This window comes from Acinonyx jubatus, chromosome D1 (genome assembly GCF_027475565.1).
Source record: "Acinonyx jubatus isolate Ajub_Pintada_27869175 chromosome D1, VMU_Ajub_asm_v1.0, whole genome shotgun sequence".
NCBI classification, from domain to species: domain Eukaryota; kingdom Metazoa; phylum Chordata; class Mammalia; order Carnivora; family Felidae; genus Acinonyx; species Acinonyx jubatus.
The window spans coordinates 39,283,107-39,300,380 of NC_069390.1; the positions used below are offsets into that span (position 1 = coordinate 39,283,107).

The 17,274-nt window shown below is 48.5% G+C and overlaps 1 protein-coding gene across 2 annotated transcripts in view; it reads right to left on the minus strand.

The window, feature by feature from the left end:
• NAV2 (neuron navigator 2) overlaps window positions 1-17,274 on the minus strand; it is a 394,263-nt gene that overhangs the window by 222,155 nt on the left and 154,834 nt on the right. For both annotated transcript variants that reach the window (XM_053203382.1, XM_053203383.1), the window contains exons 4-5: window positions 12,433-12,505; window positions 2,522-2,780 (exon numbers count right to left, since the gene is read on the minus strand). In XM_053203382.1, coding sequence (XP_053059357.1) covers window positions 2,522-2,780; window positions 12,433-12,505 — 332 coding nt within the window. The remainder of the gene's footprint in view (window positions 1-2,521; window positions 2,781-12,432; window positions 12,506-17,274) is intronic.

The following is a 17,274-nucleotide window of genomic DNA, read 5'->3' on the forward strand; positions in this document are numbered from 1 at the left end:
TTACTATTTTTTTAACTGTCAGTTAAATCAAGTTTCTCTCTTGCTCAAGACTGCCCCCCGCCCCAACCCAGTGGCTTCCTGTTATCTATAAAATGAAATGCAGACTCTTTACCCAGTTTAGCTAGCACTCTGTGACTTGGCCTCATGGCCAACAGCACTATGCAACTCCAGGGGCCATCGGTCACACTGTCTACCATGGAAACAAGAGGCTTTGCTTACAGGTACCTTATCATTTCCCACCTCCCCTCACCTACTAAACTCCAGCCACACCAGCCTTCTTTCTGGTCCTCCAACCTTCCAAGCATACTCTTACGCCACAGGGCCTTTGCACCAGCTGCTTCCTCTGGCTGATCTATTCTACACCTAAATTTTACATGGTTTGCTCAGTGTCATTCCTATCTTCACTTTGGTATCATATCCCCAGAGAGAATTTCCTATCAGTCCAACCTATCAACCTAATCCTTCTGAATCCCATCATCTTATTGTAATACCACTATCTGATATTTCTCTTCCCTATTTGCCTTCTTCCTCCAGTAGAAGGCAGCGAGCGGGCACACTGGTAATCTCATTCATCCGTGAACCCCAAGTGCCTAAAATAGTGCCTGGCACACAGAAGGCATTCAGACACTAAATAAATGAATGCATATAGCAGATGCAAGGATCTGAGTAGACCTGTCTGTATGAACAGTTCTAACAACCCAACCCAGATTATTTACCAACTTTTCCCCCTATGAAACCCCTTCCCTAGCAAGTTACCATCAAGGGAATAACCACTCTGTAGAACATAGTGTGGGAAATGATACCCTGATCATTCAATCACCCAGGGCCATCAGGGACCTCTGATCAGAGAGTGGCTCTCACTCTGGGGGTTCTTCAGGGGAGGGGTGCCAAGGCTTGCTGCCTGGCTGGCTGTTCTTCACCACTAGTCCAGGCATTTCTGCTAGTCTACAAATTTCCATAATGTAAATTGGATATAATTAGACAATTAATTAGGGGATCTGATGGACAGCACATCCATCATGTTGGTTTTAACATCATCATGAATGGGAAATAGCCCTTCTCACGGGGAGGAAGATGCCGCAACCATCTATAAGGCACCTGTCTTGTGTGAACCACTCTGTGCTTTGCCCAACTACAATGGGCTAAGCCAAGCCTAGTGATTATTAACGCTGGTGCTTTGGGGGCCTGGGAAGGAAAAGCCATTACTCTTTAGCACATAGTAAATGAAATCAAGCAATCGATTTCATTAGTGACATCCAGGTTTGATAACAAAAGGTATACAGCTTTAAACGACAATTACTGTGGACTTTTCTCCACACAGTTTTGATGAGGAGTCAAAAACTTTCTAGTTCCTGGGGCAGCTGGTGGCTCAGTTGGTTAAGCGCTGGACTGTTGATTTCAGCTCAGGTCAAGATCTCACAGGTCCTGAGTTCAAGTCCCACATCAGGCTCTGAGCTTACAGTGTAGAACCTGCTTGGGATTCTCTCTCTCCCCCTCTCTCTGCCCCTCCCCTGCTTCCTCTCTCCCAAAAATAAATAAATAGGGGTGCCTGGGTGGCTCAGTCAGTGAAGCATCTGACTCTTCAGCTCAGGTCATGATCTCATGGTTTGTGGGTTTGAGCCCCACATTGGGCTCTTCACTGATAGGGCAGAGCCTGCTTGGGATTCTCTCTCTCTGCCCCTCCCCTCCTCACACATGCAGGCTTTCTCTCCCTCTTCTCAAAATAAAGTTAGAAATAAATACACAAACATTAAAAAAAATCTTTCTAGTTCCTAATCCCCTCCTTCCCCCACGCCCCTGCCATTAAAATGCAGGTTTTACAAGGCGATCTTCTGCAGAGCTGTTCAGGAATACACCTACGCCCCCTGTAACACAGTGGACGTAAGTACCCTGATGCTCTGCTTACACGTCACCCTACAGCAAGTCCCGCTAGCAAGCATCGGTCCCCCTGGGAGCATCAACCAAACTTGAGCCCTAATCCTGTAACACTGAGGACCACCCCTGAGGCTGCTGCCAGCCCTTTAAGGTTAACAGAACCCAGTTGCAGGCCCTCTCGGGGAAGGCGGCTGCCCCCTTCCTTGCTAGGCATCTGCCATCTTCCTTCTGTGTTCTTGCTATCTCTTCTCTGGTGAAGCAGAGGCGTCTGCTGCAGAACTCTAGCCTCTGCTAAGTAAAACGACTCACACGTATGACATCGAATACCCAGCCTGTAGGCAAACACGCAAAGCAAGTCTGAAGTCTATTTTCGGGGCCGTTTCTTGCACAGGAGCATGTGCATAATAGGCCAGAGCAGCTAATTAGCTCTGGCCGCTGGCCATCGTGACCTATAAAAGCACACATCTCCGCCAGGCACAGGAGGCAGCCCGCCGCACCTATTTCAAGGTCATGCTAATCCCCCGCCACCAGTAGTTCTCAGCCCTGAAGAGGCCCAAACAAAAAGGCATTCGCCTAGGCTAGCATTCGGCCAGTGTGGAGGATGACCCACGAAAAACAGAATTATCCGTTGGCGAGGAGCCCCCACCTGGACTGCATTTCAGCTTGTGCTTTTGACTGCTGATGTGGCGCTGGCTGGAGAGGCTGGCCCGGGGCTTGGGGAGTGGCCGGCACCTGTTGCTGAAGAGTGCCAGCCTGGCACTGGGAGGGGGCCCCGGCCGCCTGGGACGCGGCAGGCGGCAGTGGAGCAGGGAGGTGCTGCTTCTGGGGCTGCTGCTGCTGCTGTTTGTACCGGGACAGGCTGAAGAAGAGGCCTAGGATGGCCTTGAGGTTGCCATTCCTGATTTCTGCAAGACAATAAAGAAATTCTTTTAGAGAAGGAGTCCCATCCTGGGAGCCCTTTCTTGCTCACGAGCCTAGCTTCTCGAGGATAGGACCGAGTTCCTGCACACTTCATCGCCATCACCGTCGATCAGAGTCGGGCCTCAGCCACAGAGAAATTAGCTCCCTCTCCCCCACTGGGATTAGAGCGGATACGCCAGGCAAGTTTCAGCTGGATGTCTGGCAAGTGCCAGGAGGAAATTCTCAGCAAGGACACAGCCAAAAAAAGTCCGAGTCCCGAGCAAGACTGTGCTTGTTCTCAGGCAAAGCAACCAATCCGGGACAGAGGTGCTCTCGGGCGCTGGGGGAGATTCATGGGTCTCCACTCGAGAGCTCAGCCAAGTCTGTGCTCTGTGCCGTCAGCCACGTGTGAGTGCCAAGCGGCTCCTGTCCCCCTCCACCATCCTCCCTCTGCTCTTCCCGACCGCCCTGCCCCCGGACACACGGCTCTGTGTCCCTCTTGTCCACTGAATCACTAACTTTAATTTCGCACGGGTGGGGGATAGGACTTGCTTTCACAGAGAACGCACACAAAAAATAATGTATTAAAAAAAATGAAAGCAGAGTGGGGGTGAGAACATTTTTATTCCACACAGGATTTTTTAGATGTTAAAATGCATGTGCCTCAAGGCATGCATAAAAAGCTGCAGAGAAGAAATAAAATATTTATTCACAGGCAGAAGCTATGGGTCGAGGGTGTTTCTCCTTGGGGAATCCCTCCTTTTATGTTCTCTTAACACCAGATCCAATGGCTGGGGTCTGAATTGATCCTGAGGGTGAGGTAATAGGGCCACCCAGCCTGAGGGACAGGAAGAAGGCATCTTAGGGGCTCCCTCTGCTTTGTGTCAACCTAAGGCTCAATTTCCTTCTCTCAACTGGTCAGGGGGGTGGAGGAAGAAGAGTATCTCCTGTTTGGGGAATGCCCATGTCCAGGTTAGGCCCAGGCGAGGAAGAGACCCCTGATAAAGGAGCACAGGTTTCTTCCAGCAGCAGTTGCTGGGCAGAGGGTATGAATGGGGTCCTTTCAGAAACAAGCCCATTCCCTGCGTGCCTGCCAGTGCCCTGGGCGTGATGATGAGTCCAGGCTGAATAACTGCCAGACTCTGAAGACACAGAGATTGCAACTGATGATGCAAAGACGTGGGTTCCAGTCTGGACTCCAGTATGTACTAGCTGTGCAACTCTGGGAAGTCACTTCATCCCTGGGCCTCGCTGGCCTTATGGACGCAGCTTGCCCCATCACACAAGGTTGCTCTCGAATCCAGTAAGAGCGTATCTGTGAAAGCAAGCCGCGAACAGTGAAGTCCTTCACTGGTCTTGGTTACGAATAACTGGAGCTCCCAGAACCCTACAGGAGATTGACATACAGGTCCCAATCCATATGCCTTAGACGTGGCTTTACTAAGGTCATCTTATAACTTACCATGCAATCCATGATAGTTTTTGAGAGTGAAAGGGGGAAGCTTTTAATTGTGTCAGCACAGGTGTAAGCCAGGATTGATCTGGCCAAGGAGGAGGCTTATAAACTGTCACGTGCAATATGGGGGAGAAAGCCCCATAGATCTGAGTGAGCTCCCCCCGCACCCCCCGTTTCTGAAAGTAGTTCAGCTTTAACCCTTCTGTGCTATTCCCTTCTCCATCCTAAGGAAACCAAAAAAAGCAGCACACACACCCCTGTGGCTTGCTCGGTTTCTGCTTCTAAATGTTCCTACAAACACATCAGGGTCACAGAATGTGAGGTTTGGACGGGATGAATCAGTTGGCTCTGGAGGGTGAAGTGACACTCCCGTGGTCACCCAGCTGGGCACTGATGAGAGTTGGGAAATAATTTCCCCTCAAAATCAAATTCAAGGGAGGGGGAAGGTAGAGCTAATCATGGAGATTGGTGAAATCTATGTAAGACTTGCTTTTAGTGCCTTTTATAATTGTCACGTTATTAGGTTTGTAATAACAAGGACTGCTACTAATTAGTACGTATCAGGTTAAGCTCTTTATGTACATGAGTTCACTCAATCCCTACAACCTGGGGAGTGAATATTATTGTTCCTCTTTATAAGAGAAACAGAGGCTCATAAAACCTTATGACCTCTCCAAGGGAATAAACGCTGGAGCTGGGGTTTGCGATTTGAATCTAGTTTTTTCAGCACAAAGCCCAGTCTCCCAACACTGTAACTTGGCTTACTTGTATACCCATCATATGTGGTAAATTTAAAAGTGCACCGGCTAATGTTTTATTTATTAAGCTAGCTGGTGGGCATCTAAGTATTCTTTATTCTTCTGTAAGTGTTCTATTACGGAATGTGCCAAACATTCCACAATATTTTTTTTTTTTGACCCATAGAAGAAAAAACAAAGGAGGGAGGGAGGAACTAAAAACTCAGCACATCCCGGGGCTGATAGTTTGTCCCTTGCAAGAGGCAGGCATGTCCACATGAGCACCTCATAACAGACCAGCCCAACCCAGGGCAAATGGAGACAGCTCTGTCATATTCTCTACCTACTGTGGTTGCGAAGTCACTTTCTATTCATATCTCAGCATTTTCCCCTCAAACGTTCTGTCAAAGAGCACAGTTCTCCTGCAAATATACTTCTTAGGAGGGAGCATTTTTATTACAAAGATCACGGATTTCTTTCTAGAGCCAGGAAAACCTGGGTTGGAATGTCTACGGTTCATGTACAGACTGAGTTTTCGGAAGACTTAAGCTCTCTGAGCCTCACTCTTTATCTTTAAAATGGGCATAGGCCCCACTGCACCTTTTACACAGGGTTGTTAGGAGACGTAAGTGAACGTTAAATGGGGAAATGAGTACAAAACACCCAGGACACTGCCTGACTCTACTTCTCCTTTTCCAAAAATATAGCCACTCTACCTCTAGTCTCCTCAGAACCCACCACCGGGCTCTGCCCCTAAAGGAAGCCTATGAAGCTGTCCATCCTCCCTGCTCCTCCCCCCTTGATGCCGCAGTGACAGGCTTCAAGAAGGAAATTAATCGTGAATAATCTCCTATTAGAGAAAAGTCGATGGTGAGCTTCCGGTTCTTTAAACGGCCTTACTGAAGCGTAATTTGCATCCATAAAAGTGTAGAATGATTTTCAGTAAATTCTAATCTTACACTATTTACGTCACCCTGAAAAGGGTCCTCATGCTTCTCTGCAATCAACTCCCAAACCCATTCCCAGGTGATGTTGAATCTGCTTTCTGTTTCTACAAGGTTGGGCTGTTTTAGACATTCCCTATAAATGGAACCATGTAACATGTAGCCCTTTGCACGCAGCTTCTTTCAACTTAGCATGTTTTGAAGGCTGCTCCGTGTTAGAGCAGTTCTCACTGGCTTGTTTCTTTGCATTGCTGAGTAATACCCTATTGTATGGATGTACCACGCCGTGTTTATCCGTTCACCAGTTGGTGGACGTCTGGACTGTAATTTTCTTTTCAGAGCACAAAAACTAGAGAGTGGTAAATGCTCTGTTTGGGGTTGGAAGCCACACAGTTTATGCCATGGGTGGTCTATAACAGACAGTATCCAAAATAGCTAGAATTGTATCCTTTCCACATTTCCAAGTGGCATGTGTCTGTGTTCTAGGAGGCCTCCTAAGTAAGCCGGCTGCACTGGCAGTCTAAAAAACTCCATCAGCCCACAAAAATGTTTCCCTCCTGACATTTCCCAAGGTTTGGAAAAAGAGTATCATTTTGTGTCTGATCAACTATCCTTACTCTCTTGATTTCTAGAGAAAGAAAGCAAAGAAGAAAACAAACCCGTAGACCTAGCTAGAATTGACACTAGCTAGCTAGTATCTAAACCAGCATGAGAACCCTGACTGCGTTTCTCTGCTTGTGGCCACGCCCATGTCTAATGAATAAACTGCACAGACCATTTTTCCATTTCCGTTAGAATTCAGTATCGCCTTGACTCTTAATTCCCTTGGGCACTGGCTGATTTCTTTGCTCCCCCTGGCTGGTACGAATCTGCACAGATGTGGCCGGAGATGTTGGGCAGGCAAGGGTAGGAAGAACAGAGTTCTCTGCTTGCAACATTATTTAAAAGAAATCTCAGGCCTGGTTTACAAAGGCACAAACACTGGAATACTCTAATACCAAGAAATCTGCTTTGGAAAAAAGAGACTGATTGGGAGCCAAAGGGAGGGCTACCTTGGACCAGACCGCAGAGTCAGAATTCCTAACCAGTTCCCTTAAACCACAGGGCTGTTAAGGCTCACCCAGCTGATTCGGGACGTGGATCCTGCGGCCATCTGCATAACCGACATGCACCACATAACTTCCCACCCGATTCCTGCAGCCCTCCCGTGACTGCTCACCAAGCCAGTCACAGGCTTCCTGACCGGGGAAGTGGGACGAGGGGGTGAGTGACACAATCGGTCCCACTCACTGCCAAACAGGTGACGTGGGTAGGAGGAAACAGAAACAATCAACCTGCTGCTTTTCTCCTAACAGTCCAGAAAGACCTTCTGCTCTCTGGCTCAGAATAAAAGGGGGACAAGCTCAGCATCTAGGTTTCTGGCCAAACCGGGTCTGAGCTCATCAAGTCAGCAAGCAATTTCACTCCAAAAGCATACACTCCTCCCTGGAGGCGCCTGGAAGGATCTTCCTGCCTCTGTCTCTCTACTCCACAAGGTTGATAAAGAGCTAGTCTTTGCTCCTGTCATGTCACTCATGCTTCGTCTTCTGTCTCGATTTCCCTCTACCTGCCTTTCCTGTCTGGTGAATGCCTATTTATCCTGTAAAGCCCAGGGGTTAATGCCACTGCCTTGTAAAGCCCCCTGACCACCTCAGAGAGCTAATCACTGCCCTTCTTTGGGCACTACTGTGCACGTACTGCTCAGCTCTTGAACGTACCATTAGCACAACTCTCCTGCTAATTGAAATTAAAGTTCATTCTGTACGACTGACCCTATGCCTGGCATACAGGATGTGCCCAGCAAACGTTTGCTGAACTAAACAGGATATGCCTCATCCCTAGACCTTCTCCGTGATAGGAGGATGGGCTCCGGGCCAGGTGTTGTCAAAACTCCTAAGGATAAAGGCCATCCTTCCTCACAGGACGGGTTTACAGACAGTCATGACAGGTGGAGTGTGTGCCGGGGAGGGGTTCCAGGGATCTTGAACATCACCCAGCTTAGGGTGAGGCCCAAGCTCACAGGATTCCAACAGGTTTCCAAGAGCAAACAGATGGGCCCAACCTTCTGGAACACAGAGGGGGTAGGAGGGCCTAGTCCAGGGGAAGCACTCCAAACCAGCAGTGTCTCCATGGGGATCTACTCTGGAACCAAGCTCTCTGTGGTCCTCTAACAGGCAGGCTGGGGCAGGGCATGGTCTGCTGCGATGTTTCAAGGACAGGTACCTACACCCTCCCGGGGTTCCAAACCCTGCTTTAGTCACTGGAAAAGGGCAGAGAAGTACCTACGGGGCTTTCCAACCGCTGATGGTTCTCATCAGAGGAGGAGCCTCGGGGCACTCAATAGTCTTCAAAAGGAAAACAAAAAGCATTACAACTGCATTATTTCTTTACACAGTATAATGCTTTTCTAGTTAATTATGCAGGTGGTTAGAAGTGTGGGCAGTGGGGAGTAGCAGAAAATACCAGGTCTCTGAAACTGACGTGAGTAGCTTAGTCACTCCTAAGTGGGCCTCCCTTTTCCCACGTGGAACTTCAATCTCTCTGGGCCTTAGTTTCCTCATCTGTAGACGATAGGGATAGTACGATTATTGATTTCAAAACGTTGCTGAGGGAATTAAAAAAAGATATACAACATGTACACAGCACTTAGCTCAGCGACTAATACATGGTGGGTTCTCCACAAATGGCTTCTATTCCTATAATTTAACAGTATGTCGAGTGAGGTTTCCTGTAACCCTCAAATTGTAAATAAGGCCCATTTGAGGATAAAAGTCTCTAAGTACCCTTGCTTTGTAAGTTTAAGGAGCTGACAAAAGTTGGGGCCAGTTACCTTCCCACAAGACTGCATGAGTCCAGAATCAGTCTTACTACCAAACACCATGATCATCGCCCAACCCCAAGAGTCAGTGTAAGAAGATCTCGAGGACTCCTGCCATGTTTCCGTGCTGCCACATGGCATGCATTAATGTCCTGGCAGATGTTCTCAAGAACGTTAACAATGCTGAAGAGAGAGGCAGATGCCAGGTTCTTATTGTGCCATGCTCCAAAGTCATCGTCCAGCTGACAAACACGGTTGATGATGAAGCACGGTTGCGTTGGCCAATTTCAAATCGCTGATGATCACAGAGCCGGAGAAATGGCTGTGAACCTCACACGCAGGTTAAACAAGAGTGGAGTGATGGCCCCAAATTGGATGTGCAACTTAAAGATCTAGAAAAATGGCAGAATAATCTGCTTCTGTCCCACCAGTTTGGTTTCATGATACTGACCATCTCACTGGGCAATCATGGACCAGGAAGAAGCAAGATGAAAATACAGGAGGGAAAATCCTGGGATTCTTTTTCTAAGGATGTAATATATATGTGCAAATAAAATGCCTCGATGGACAAACAAAAACAAAAAAACAACAAAAACAAAAACCCCAAGATCCAGATGAGAAAGTATCACAGAGTGGGGGAGGGTTGTAATGTCTGATGATCACAGAGACCGGTCATTTCCTCCCCTCACCGAAGAACAAGAAGGTGGGGTCCCTGTGCTCCTTGAAGACAAAGGAGGCACCAAGAAAATTACTCCAAGTCGGGTGCTGCATTCCGGTCCCCAATTGGACATCTACTCAGCACAGACTTGGCAGACCTGCCTCTTGGCCACTAAGTTGGGGATGAAAGAGTTGGGAGAGAAAGTGTATGGTGGGGTCTTCCAGGTGACCGAAAGACGGTTCCACCTACTGCAAGTGGAAGATGGTGTCCACGCCTTCCTGCCGGTTCTACAGTGCAGAATACAGGGATGATGAGACTGAGGTCTACGGTCTCACTGAGACCACCTTAGGTGGGGACAATGAAGGCCTGAATCAGGGGGATGGAACATAAATGCTACCCATTGAGAGTGAGCCAGAATTGCCGGGCAAATCTCAAGAAAGGCTCCTAATGTCCTGGGAGCAGCAGGGGATCAAGTCCATGGTTAGTGGGGCATGCAGAGATTCCCACGTGGGGAGAGTGGCAATTATGGCCACCCAAGAAAATGGCAGCAACTTCAGCAGAATTCTGCCTGCTCTCTCTGTCCCATCCTGGAGGCTCAGGCGAAGGAAGGAGGGGAGGCAAAGAAGTCATTAGGCCCTCATCACTCTTCAATCTTCTAAACCCACTTGCCCTGGGGCACAGGGGTGAAAAAAGAGCTTTGAGTCTGAAATTAAAGTTTAGAAACAAACAAAAGCGTCATAAGCACTGACATAAAACTGTTCTAATAACTAACCATGACTGACAAGTTATGTATTCTGGCCAAGACATCAGCAAGTGAGTCTCGACAGCAGGAAAGATGGGGGGGTTCGACATCACACAGCTGGGGGCGGTTACTGAAACACCATGAACCCACTTCACAGGTATGCCCCAATGACTGATACCTCAGCACACGGGTTACACTGTGCTCTTGTAGGCTCAGAGACCCCCAAGGGTCACAACCTAACGTGGACAAGGCGGGGGGCAGAGTATCTGTATGATACTCAGCCTCTGTGGGCTGCACATTATCTTCTGACGTTCCAGCCTACAAAGTTCTAAATCTTTTCTGATTTCTTTCACCTGTACACAACATGCCTAGACTTTACCCATCTGCTATCTCAAAGGACACCATGAATAGGAGTTCTGAAATCACACAGACCTGGGCTCACACCCTGTCTTCCGCTCACTAGCTACAGGCCTTGAAGTTGTCACCTGCAACCTCTTTAAGCCAAGGTTTCCCCAAGGTTTCCCAGTTCAGTTGTGAATGCTGGAGCTGCTGCATCGAAAAGCCTTGGGAGCACAGGCTTTGGGAGCACCTGTTTACTCAGCAAGTATGTGAAATGGATAATCTATGCCTGAAGGTATAAAGAGGATGGTGCAGAGGGACAAACAAGGCAGCAGGACAAGGCAGAGATAGATGGCCGGCTGTCACCTCCAGGCCACGGGAGACAGAGCCCACCCCCTCCCCCACTGCCTCGAGCCCTTTCTGCCGAGCAGGACTCTGAAACTCCCTGCTGATGCTCTGCCGGTGAGCAGAGGCCCGGGGTCCAACTCCTTCCACAAACTATGAAGAGTGTGTCCCAGACACCCACCAGCTAGCACAAGAACTCTGAACCAGAAGGAAGTGATATTCCTTGGAAACGCAATTTGCATCTCTGTACTTACCCATGGAAACACCACACCAACACCAACACCCCCACGCCCCGGCAACTTGTGTCGCAAAGCCCAGACTCATTCAGCCCGGAGCTCCTCCCCACAGAGGAGAGCTCATTCCCCAGGGAGGAGGAACCCTCCAACCACCCCACCCCTGCCAGAGTTGGGATTGGGGCTGACCACCCAGCAGCAGCAATGGAGACCTCTGGAAGGAGTGTGTCCATCCCTGACCTGGGGCAGGCCCAGCATAGGAGAGGTCGCGTTCAGAAACGACGAGCCCACGAGGCTCCAAGAGTAGCCACCCGGCCCCAGTACCGGAAGAGGCTACAGTTCCAACAGCCGGGAAAACCAAGCTTGCACCGCAGGGCAAAGAAAGACAAGGAACGGGCCCCAAACAGATCACGCTGGCAAACTTACCTGCTCCACTGGGCTGCTTCCTTCTCACTGCCCGCCCCCCTCCCCACCCTGACCACCGGAGTCGATGCTACCAGGCATCTTTTCAAACAGCAACCTTGCTAGGGAAAAGGTGGTGTCATCTGAAGCCCAAACTGCTTTACCTGTTCTGGGAAAACTGGAGGCAGGTGCAGCCTAAGGAGTTTGGGAGGATGCCGGGGCCTGTGGCAGCTTCTGAGCTGGCAGCTGCTTGTATTTACAAACAGGAGAGAGCAAAAGATTCCAGGGCGAGATGTTGCCTGAGGCGGCTGAGAATTCGGACCAGCCATCTCCAGACCGATACCTAATTGAATAGCAAACCACCAGCACAAGCTAATGTGCTAATTAGCCACCCAATTGGAGTTAATTAAAAACTAATCGGGATGTCAAAACGTAGCATCTCATTAACGCATCACGTGTTTGGGGTTTGGTTTTCTTTGAGCTAGGAAAAGTGCTGCTGCTGCTTCTAATAAAAGTCAGAGATAAGGATTGGGCGTTTTTCCCTGGGAACTGTACAACTTAAATATGTGCTGTGGCTAAGTGTTCTCTCTCCCACAGATAAGGCCTGGCTTGATAATTAACTGAATTGCTAGCCGGGTGCATCGGATCAGTATTGTTTGATTAAGCCCTTCTCCAGAGAAGCAGCTCCACCGCTGGTACCCGCTCGGTGTGGCAGACACGGCCAGCATGGTGGGCTCTACGTTCCTGGAGTGATTTGGGATGTGTCAAAAAGCTGGCATCCTCCGGTCTAGACAAGCATTGAGCTGCCTTAAAACCAACAGGAAAACAAAAGCAGAAGAGCCCACAAGCACCCCTGGGCTGAGCTGTATTCAAGGCATCAGTAAGTAACAGGTGGGCGCTTCTAACGATGAGAAGGCAGCTTTAGAACCAGCGCTCTGACTCACCTTCTGCAGACAGCCCCTGGATGTTTATTCCCTTAGCTGCCAGGAAATTCAAGCAGGCATCTATGTTTTCAATCTAGGGGGAAAAAAAAGAACGACACACTCAATCAACGTTCAGCCTTCTCCAGAGCCATCTTTTATCAGGAACAAAGGGCTATGTCAGAAAGAGGGTTCATGGTGCATTTGCAAAGATTCACAACAAGCAAAAACGACTCGGAAACGGCAGATGAATGGACGGACGGAGGGACGGGTGCGGGTCAGGACTCTTTGTCTGTACTTGCACAGGAAAAAGTTACCTAATATCCCAACCACACAGCTCCAGAAGTCGAGGCCCTGGCTTGCTCAGGGCTGCCAAAAATAACCAGGGTGGAATGAGTCCCTATGTTCACCACTGTCACTACAGCTATCCTGAAAATTTGAGCAGCTGCCAGAAAAACGGAGTGGGGACAAAGGGGGGATACCGGACCCACCCGTCCACCAGCAGCTGGGAGGAATTTCCAGCATGGAGGCGGCACACTGTCAAATGGGAAAACAGTGAACGGGAGTTTCGGCAGGGCCCTGGGCTGCGTTTACTCACAAAATCCTCAGGACGGCAGGCACTGCAGATGACGAGGGAGGGCTGTGACAGAACGAGCCCCTCTGTCCTTTGTGTTTTCTGTGACAAGAAGGAACCCACCTGCCACAGTCTGGGAGGCCTCCCAGGCCTGGCAGGGCTGATGCCACGGCCAAGGGCAAGCTAACATCCAGCCCTCGGGAAAGAACAATTAGGTCATTCCCAAAGGTCTGATTTGACTTCAGTTGTCAGGGCTAATGATTTTTTAGTCTACAGGAAAATGTTCAGGCTCGATTAACGTCAATGGTGACCATAAATAAAAGAAACTGCTTTTGACTTGGCACAAGGATCTTTGAACTAACTGCAGTTTGCAATCCACAATGGAGAGCCTCCTCACCACAGCCCCCCCGCCCCCCGACTTCCTGGGCTCTATCGGCATTCTTATGAACTCAAATAGGTGTTTAACCCATAAAGTGGATCTCAAATAAATGACCATCTTTCACAGTGTACCTGTGACCACTCCCCCCACCCCCAAGTGGTATTCCGAAGGCTATTTCACCAGGCACAGAGCTAAGCGTCTACAGTGTAAGAGATCTCACGAGTAGAGTAGGGCTCCAAGGCAGTCTTCCCGAAAAGCACGTCTGGCATCTTCCTTCTCTGCTCCTCGTCTGCAGACCTTCCGAGCACTCCATTAAGCTATGGGCCACCTGAATAAAACTGCCCTGGTTTTACAGACTCCAGTACACCCGGAGCCTGAGATTGCTCTATCTTTTTTTTTTTTAAGTTTATTTATTTTGAGAGCGAGTGAAGCAGGGGAGGGGCAGAGAGAGAGAAGGAGAAAGAAAATCCCAAGCCGGCTTCACACTGTCAGCACAGAGCTCCATGCAGGGCTCAATCTCACGAACCAGGAGGAGATCATGGCCTGAGCCAAAATCAAGAATTGGATGGTTAACAGACTGAGCCACCCACACACCCCCAACCTTGCAGCTTTTAGCACAGGTTCCCAACTCCCTCCCAGCCTCCAGCTCTCCCTCAAAGATCCTCATCTGGGAGGTGTTTTATCTCCAGGCAAAGGGGCAAAATGCAATTTCCTGCAAACTAAGTCAACGCTGATGCTATGAGCAAGGCCTGCCGCCACTGCAGAAAGCCATTTCTTATCAAGGCGAGTGCAAAGGGGGGTTGCTTTTAACTCTTCCTTCCTTCCACATCAGAGCGACGGCGGTGACAACCAGGTGCTACCATCTTAGAGGGAAGAGGAAGGGGAAAGAAGGAAGAGAATGGCCAGGAGGGCCCCGTGGAAGGTGTTCTGAAGGCATCTGCTTACATTTGTAACTAATGAAAATTCTCTCTCTAAATGCTCTTTCCCCATTACAAAACCCTGCTTTTGCTAAAAATAACCATCGGTCCTTAATTCCTCAAGTGTACACAAAGGTAATCTACCAAAACCACACCAGAGGATTCGTTGCCCCCACAAAGAGGCACGGATATTTAAATCATGATAGAACTATAAAATTCTTCTGCCCCTTTTTCCTTTGAATAATCCTACCCTAGTTTCTTCAGTAGATCTTGCACACGGTGGACTAGTGAGGCTTTGGCAGTTAGGTCCCCACAGAAAACGAGAAAAAGAGAAAGCTGACCACTGCTGAATCTGTTAATGTAAAATCAAAAATAGTACACTTGGTATTTATCCTGGCAAGCACAGGTGTGCAGGCATGGGCAGGTTAAGGTTTTCAAGAACAGTGCAGCACAGTGACATTGATTAAAAAGAAAAAAAAAAAGACACCCACCAACATATTCAAGAAAAGCACCACTCTCCTAGAACACTGTAATTCTATAGAAATTCCCTTCCAAAGGGCATAAAGCACATTTACTTGGCACATTCACGGAGCAATTCAACACATTTATCACTTAAAGTACATGGTCATTTCTTCCTGCAAGGCTAACACTTGGTTCATTTCGATTTGGCCATCTACTGGGCTTTCTTTCAATTTAAGTTCTAGTAAAGGAATGAAGAAGTTTAAATAGGTTACCTAGACTACTTTTTCCTCCTGTTGCTTTTGAAAATCCCTATCATGCTTTCAAAGATTTCATAATTTAGATCAGTTCTCTACAGGGCAGGGAGAGTGGGAGAGAAGGGGCCATAGTTTCGCCATCCCCAGGGGGCATCTGCCTACATTCTGTTATCACGATGTGGGGGTGCCACTGGTGTCTAGCGGGTTAGGCCAAGGAGGTTGCTAAACATCCTACAATGCACAGGACTGTCCCCCATAACAGGAAATCCTACCCAAAATGTCAATAGTGCTAGGGATGAGAAACCTGCATTATAGGATTTTTGTCATTCAATCAATGTAATTAATTGTGTAGATGTCTGCTCTGTTCCAGGCACTGTGTCCGATTCTTCTCACCATGTTGGTGCAGAGTCCTCCTCCCTGTTCAGAAGCCCACATTTACATAACCCTTCTCTTTAGGGTCCAGAGGGCCAACCGACACACCCCCAACTCACATCCATCTCCGGGAGAATCAGAGCATATGAACAAAGGAAGCACCAGGATCTTCATTAGGCGAAGAGAGAAGGCTTAAGGTCATCAAGAATGCTTTCTCCTAAAGAGGAGATAAAACAGGGAGCAATATTTGGATGGCTGAGTTGCACTCCTGGAATATGTTAAAAGTAAAAATAAGAACTCGGGTCATCATTTAAAAGACGATTCATAAGCTCATCAAGCGCCTTGAATTTGTTCCCCCTCCACTATGATTTCTCTGCTCACAGAAGGAGTTCAAAAAACATTCCTCAAGCCTCAAATCCACTCTTTAATAATGTTCTGTTAAGGTTAAAAATCACTCCTGACAAGGCTGCTGAGACCCACGCTCTTTTCATCTGCACCCCAGGAAGAGAGCAGGGCTGGGAAGCAGAATAGGGTCAGATGTGCATTCCAACCTCCTGGCTTCACTTGGAAGGAGATCAGAAGGGGAGAATGTTTCTTTGATCCAGCCTCTCTTGTGATTAAAATTCACCTTAAGGTTTTCTTCCAGTACCATACAGGTAAACAATTCATTCTCCTGCCCTGTTGAAACTGTAAACTGCCACCACACCAGGTAAGGAGCATATCCCGGGCACTCATAGCACAAGGGTGTCCACATGCCCATCTTTAATGAGGCTCATGGCTCATGTGCAATCCAGACCTGCAGTGTGAGAGGCAGATCTGGTTAAAGTTGGGATACAGAGTGATGGGAAAGGCTCTTAACCAGCAAAGTATGTAAATACAACCCAAGTTGTTCATTAACACATAGCAGCCAATATAAACTACTTTCCAAAATTAGCCAAAAAAAAAAATCTTTGCAAAGCCGGACATTCCAAAGTTGCTGAGCAGGGGTGGAAAGCTGCACTTCACACCGGGTGAGAAGGCTGTCATAGTTGCTACTGTAGAAATGGGTCCAGGAGCTCTGAGATGGAGTTCCTGGAGTTTGGAGCATCAGCTGGGGTGGAGCGGGGAAGCCCAGAAGTGGGACCACAATGTTACTTGGAGACCCTGGGAGCAGAAAGGGGCTGGATAAGGCACGTGTGGAGTAAAGGGAAAAAACAAGACTAAGATGCATTTCCCAGTCCTCCCTTTGTTTGGGGCCACACAGGGCCTCCACCATGTGCATCTGTGAAGATCTGGGAGAGAAAGGCTGCCATGGAGGCTCTCTTGCCGTCTCAGCTGGTATCTCCACCCCAAAGGTGAATCGTTTCTCAACCACCTTGGAACTGGAGACATGCAAGGCAACTTCCATGCACTGTGTCTGTTGTGGTCTTTGTTTCCCACTTCCAAGAGCACATCTCCACCCAGGCCAGCCAGAGAGCAAGGAAAGTCCAAACAAATGCCAAACAACTGGAAAGACAAGGGGGAGGGACAGAAGGCAAATGGAAAACTTTGCATTTCAACCATGATTAAGGCTGGACTGGGTCTCGTGATAAAGTAAAATATGCAAAGCTCGAAAGAACTGCTGTAGATCTCCTTGGTAGCTTAGAGACTGATCAAATACCATCTGTTGTGGCAGTTGTCATGGCAGCATTTTTCTCTGAATACCAGTGTAGCTGAGTGCAAAGCGCATGAAAATGATTAATGCAAACGAAGACCGTCTCTATGGGCACCACCACGGCCAAGGGGAGGATGGGCTCCAGGCATACAGGTAAATGGGGCACTAGTTTTCAGGAGTTAAGAGTGTCTCATCAGGCCCCTTAGAGATCTCCATCCTGGGAAGAGAGGCAAACAGCGGCCACACTCAAGTCAGGCACGGTTACAGCCATTTTC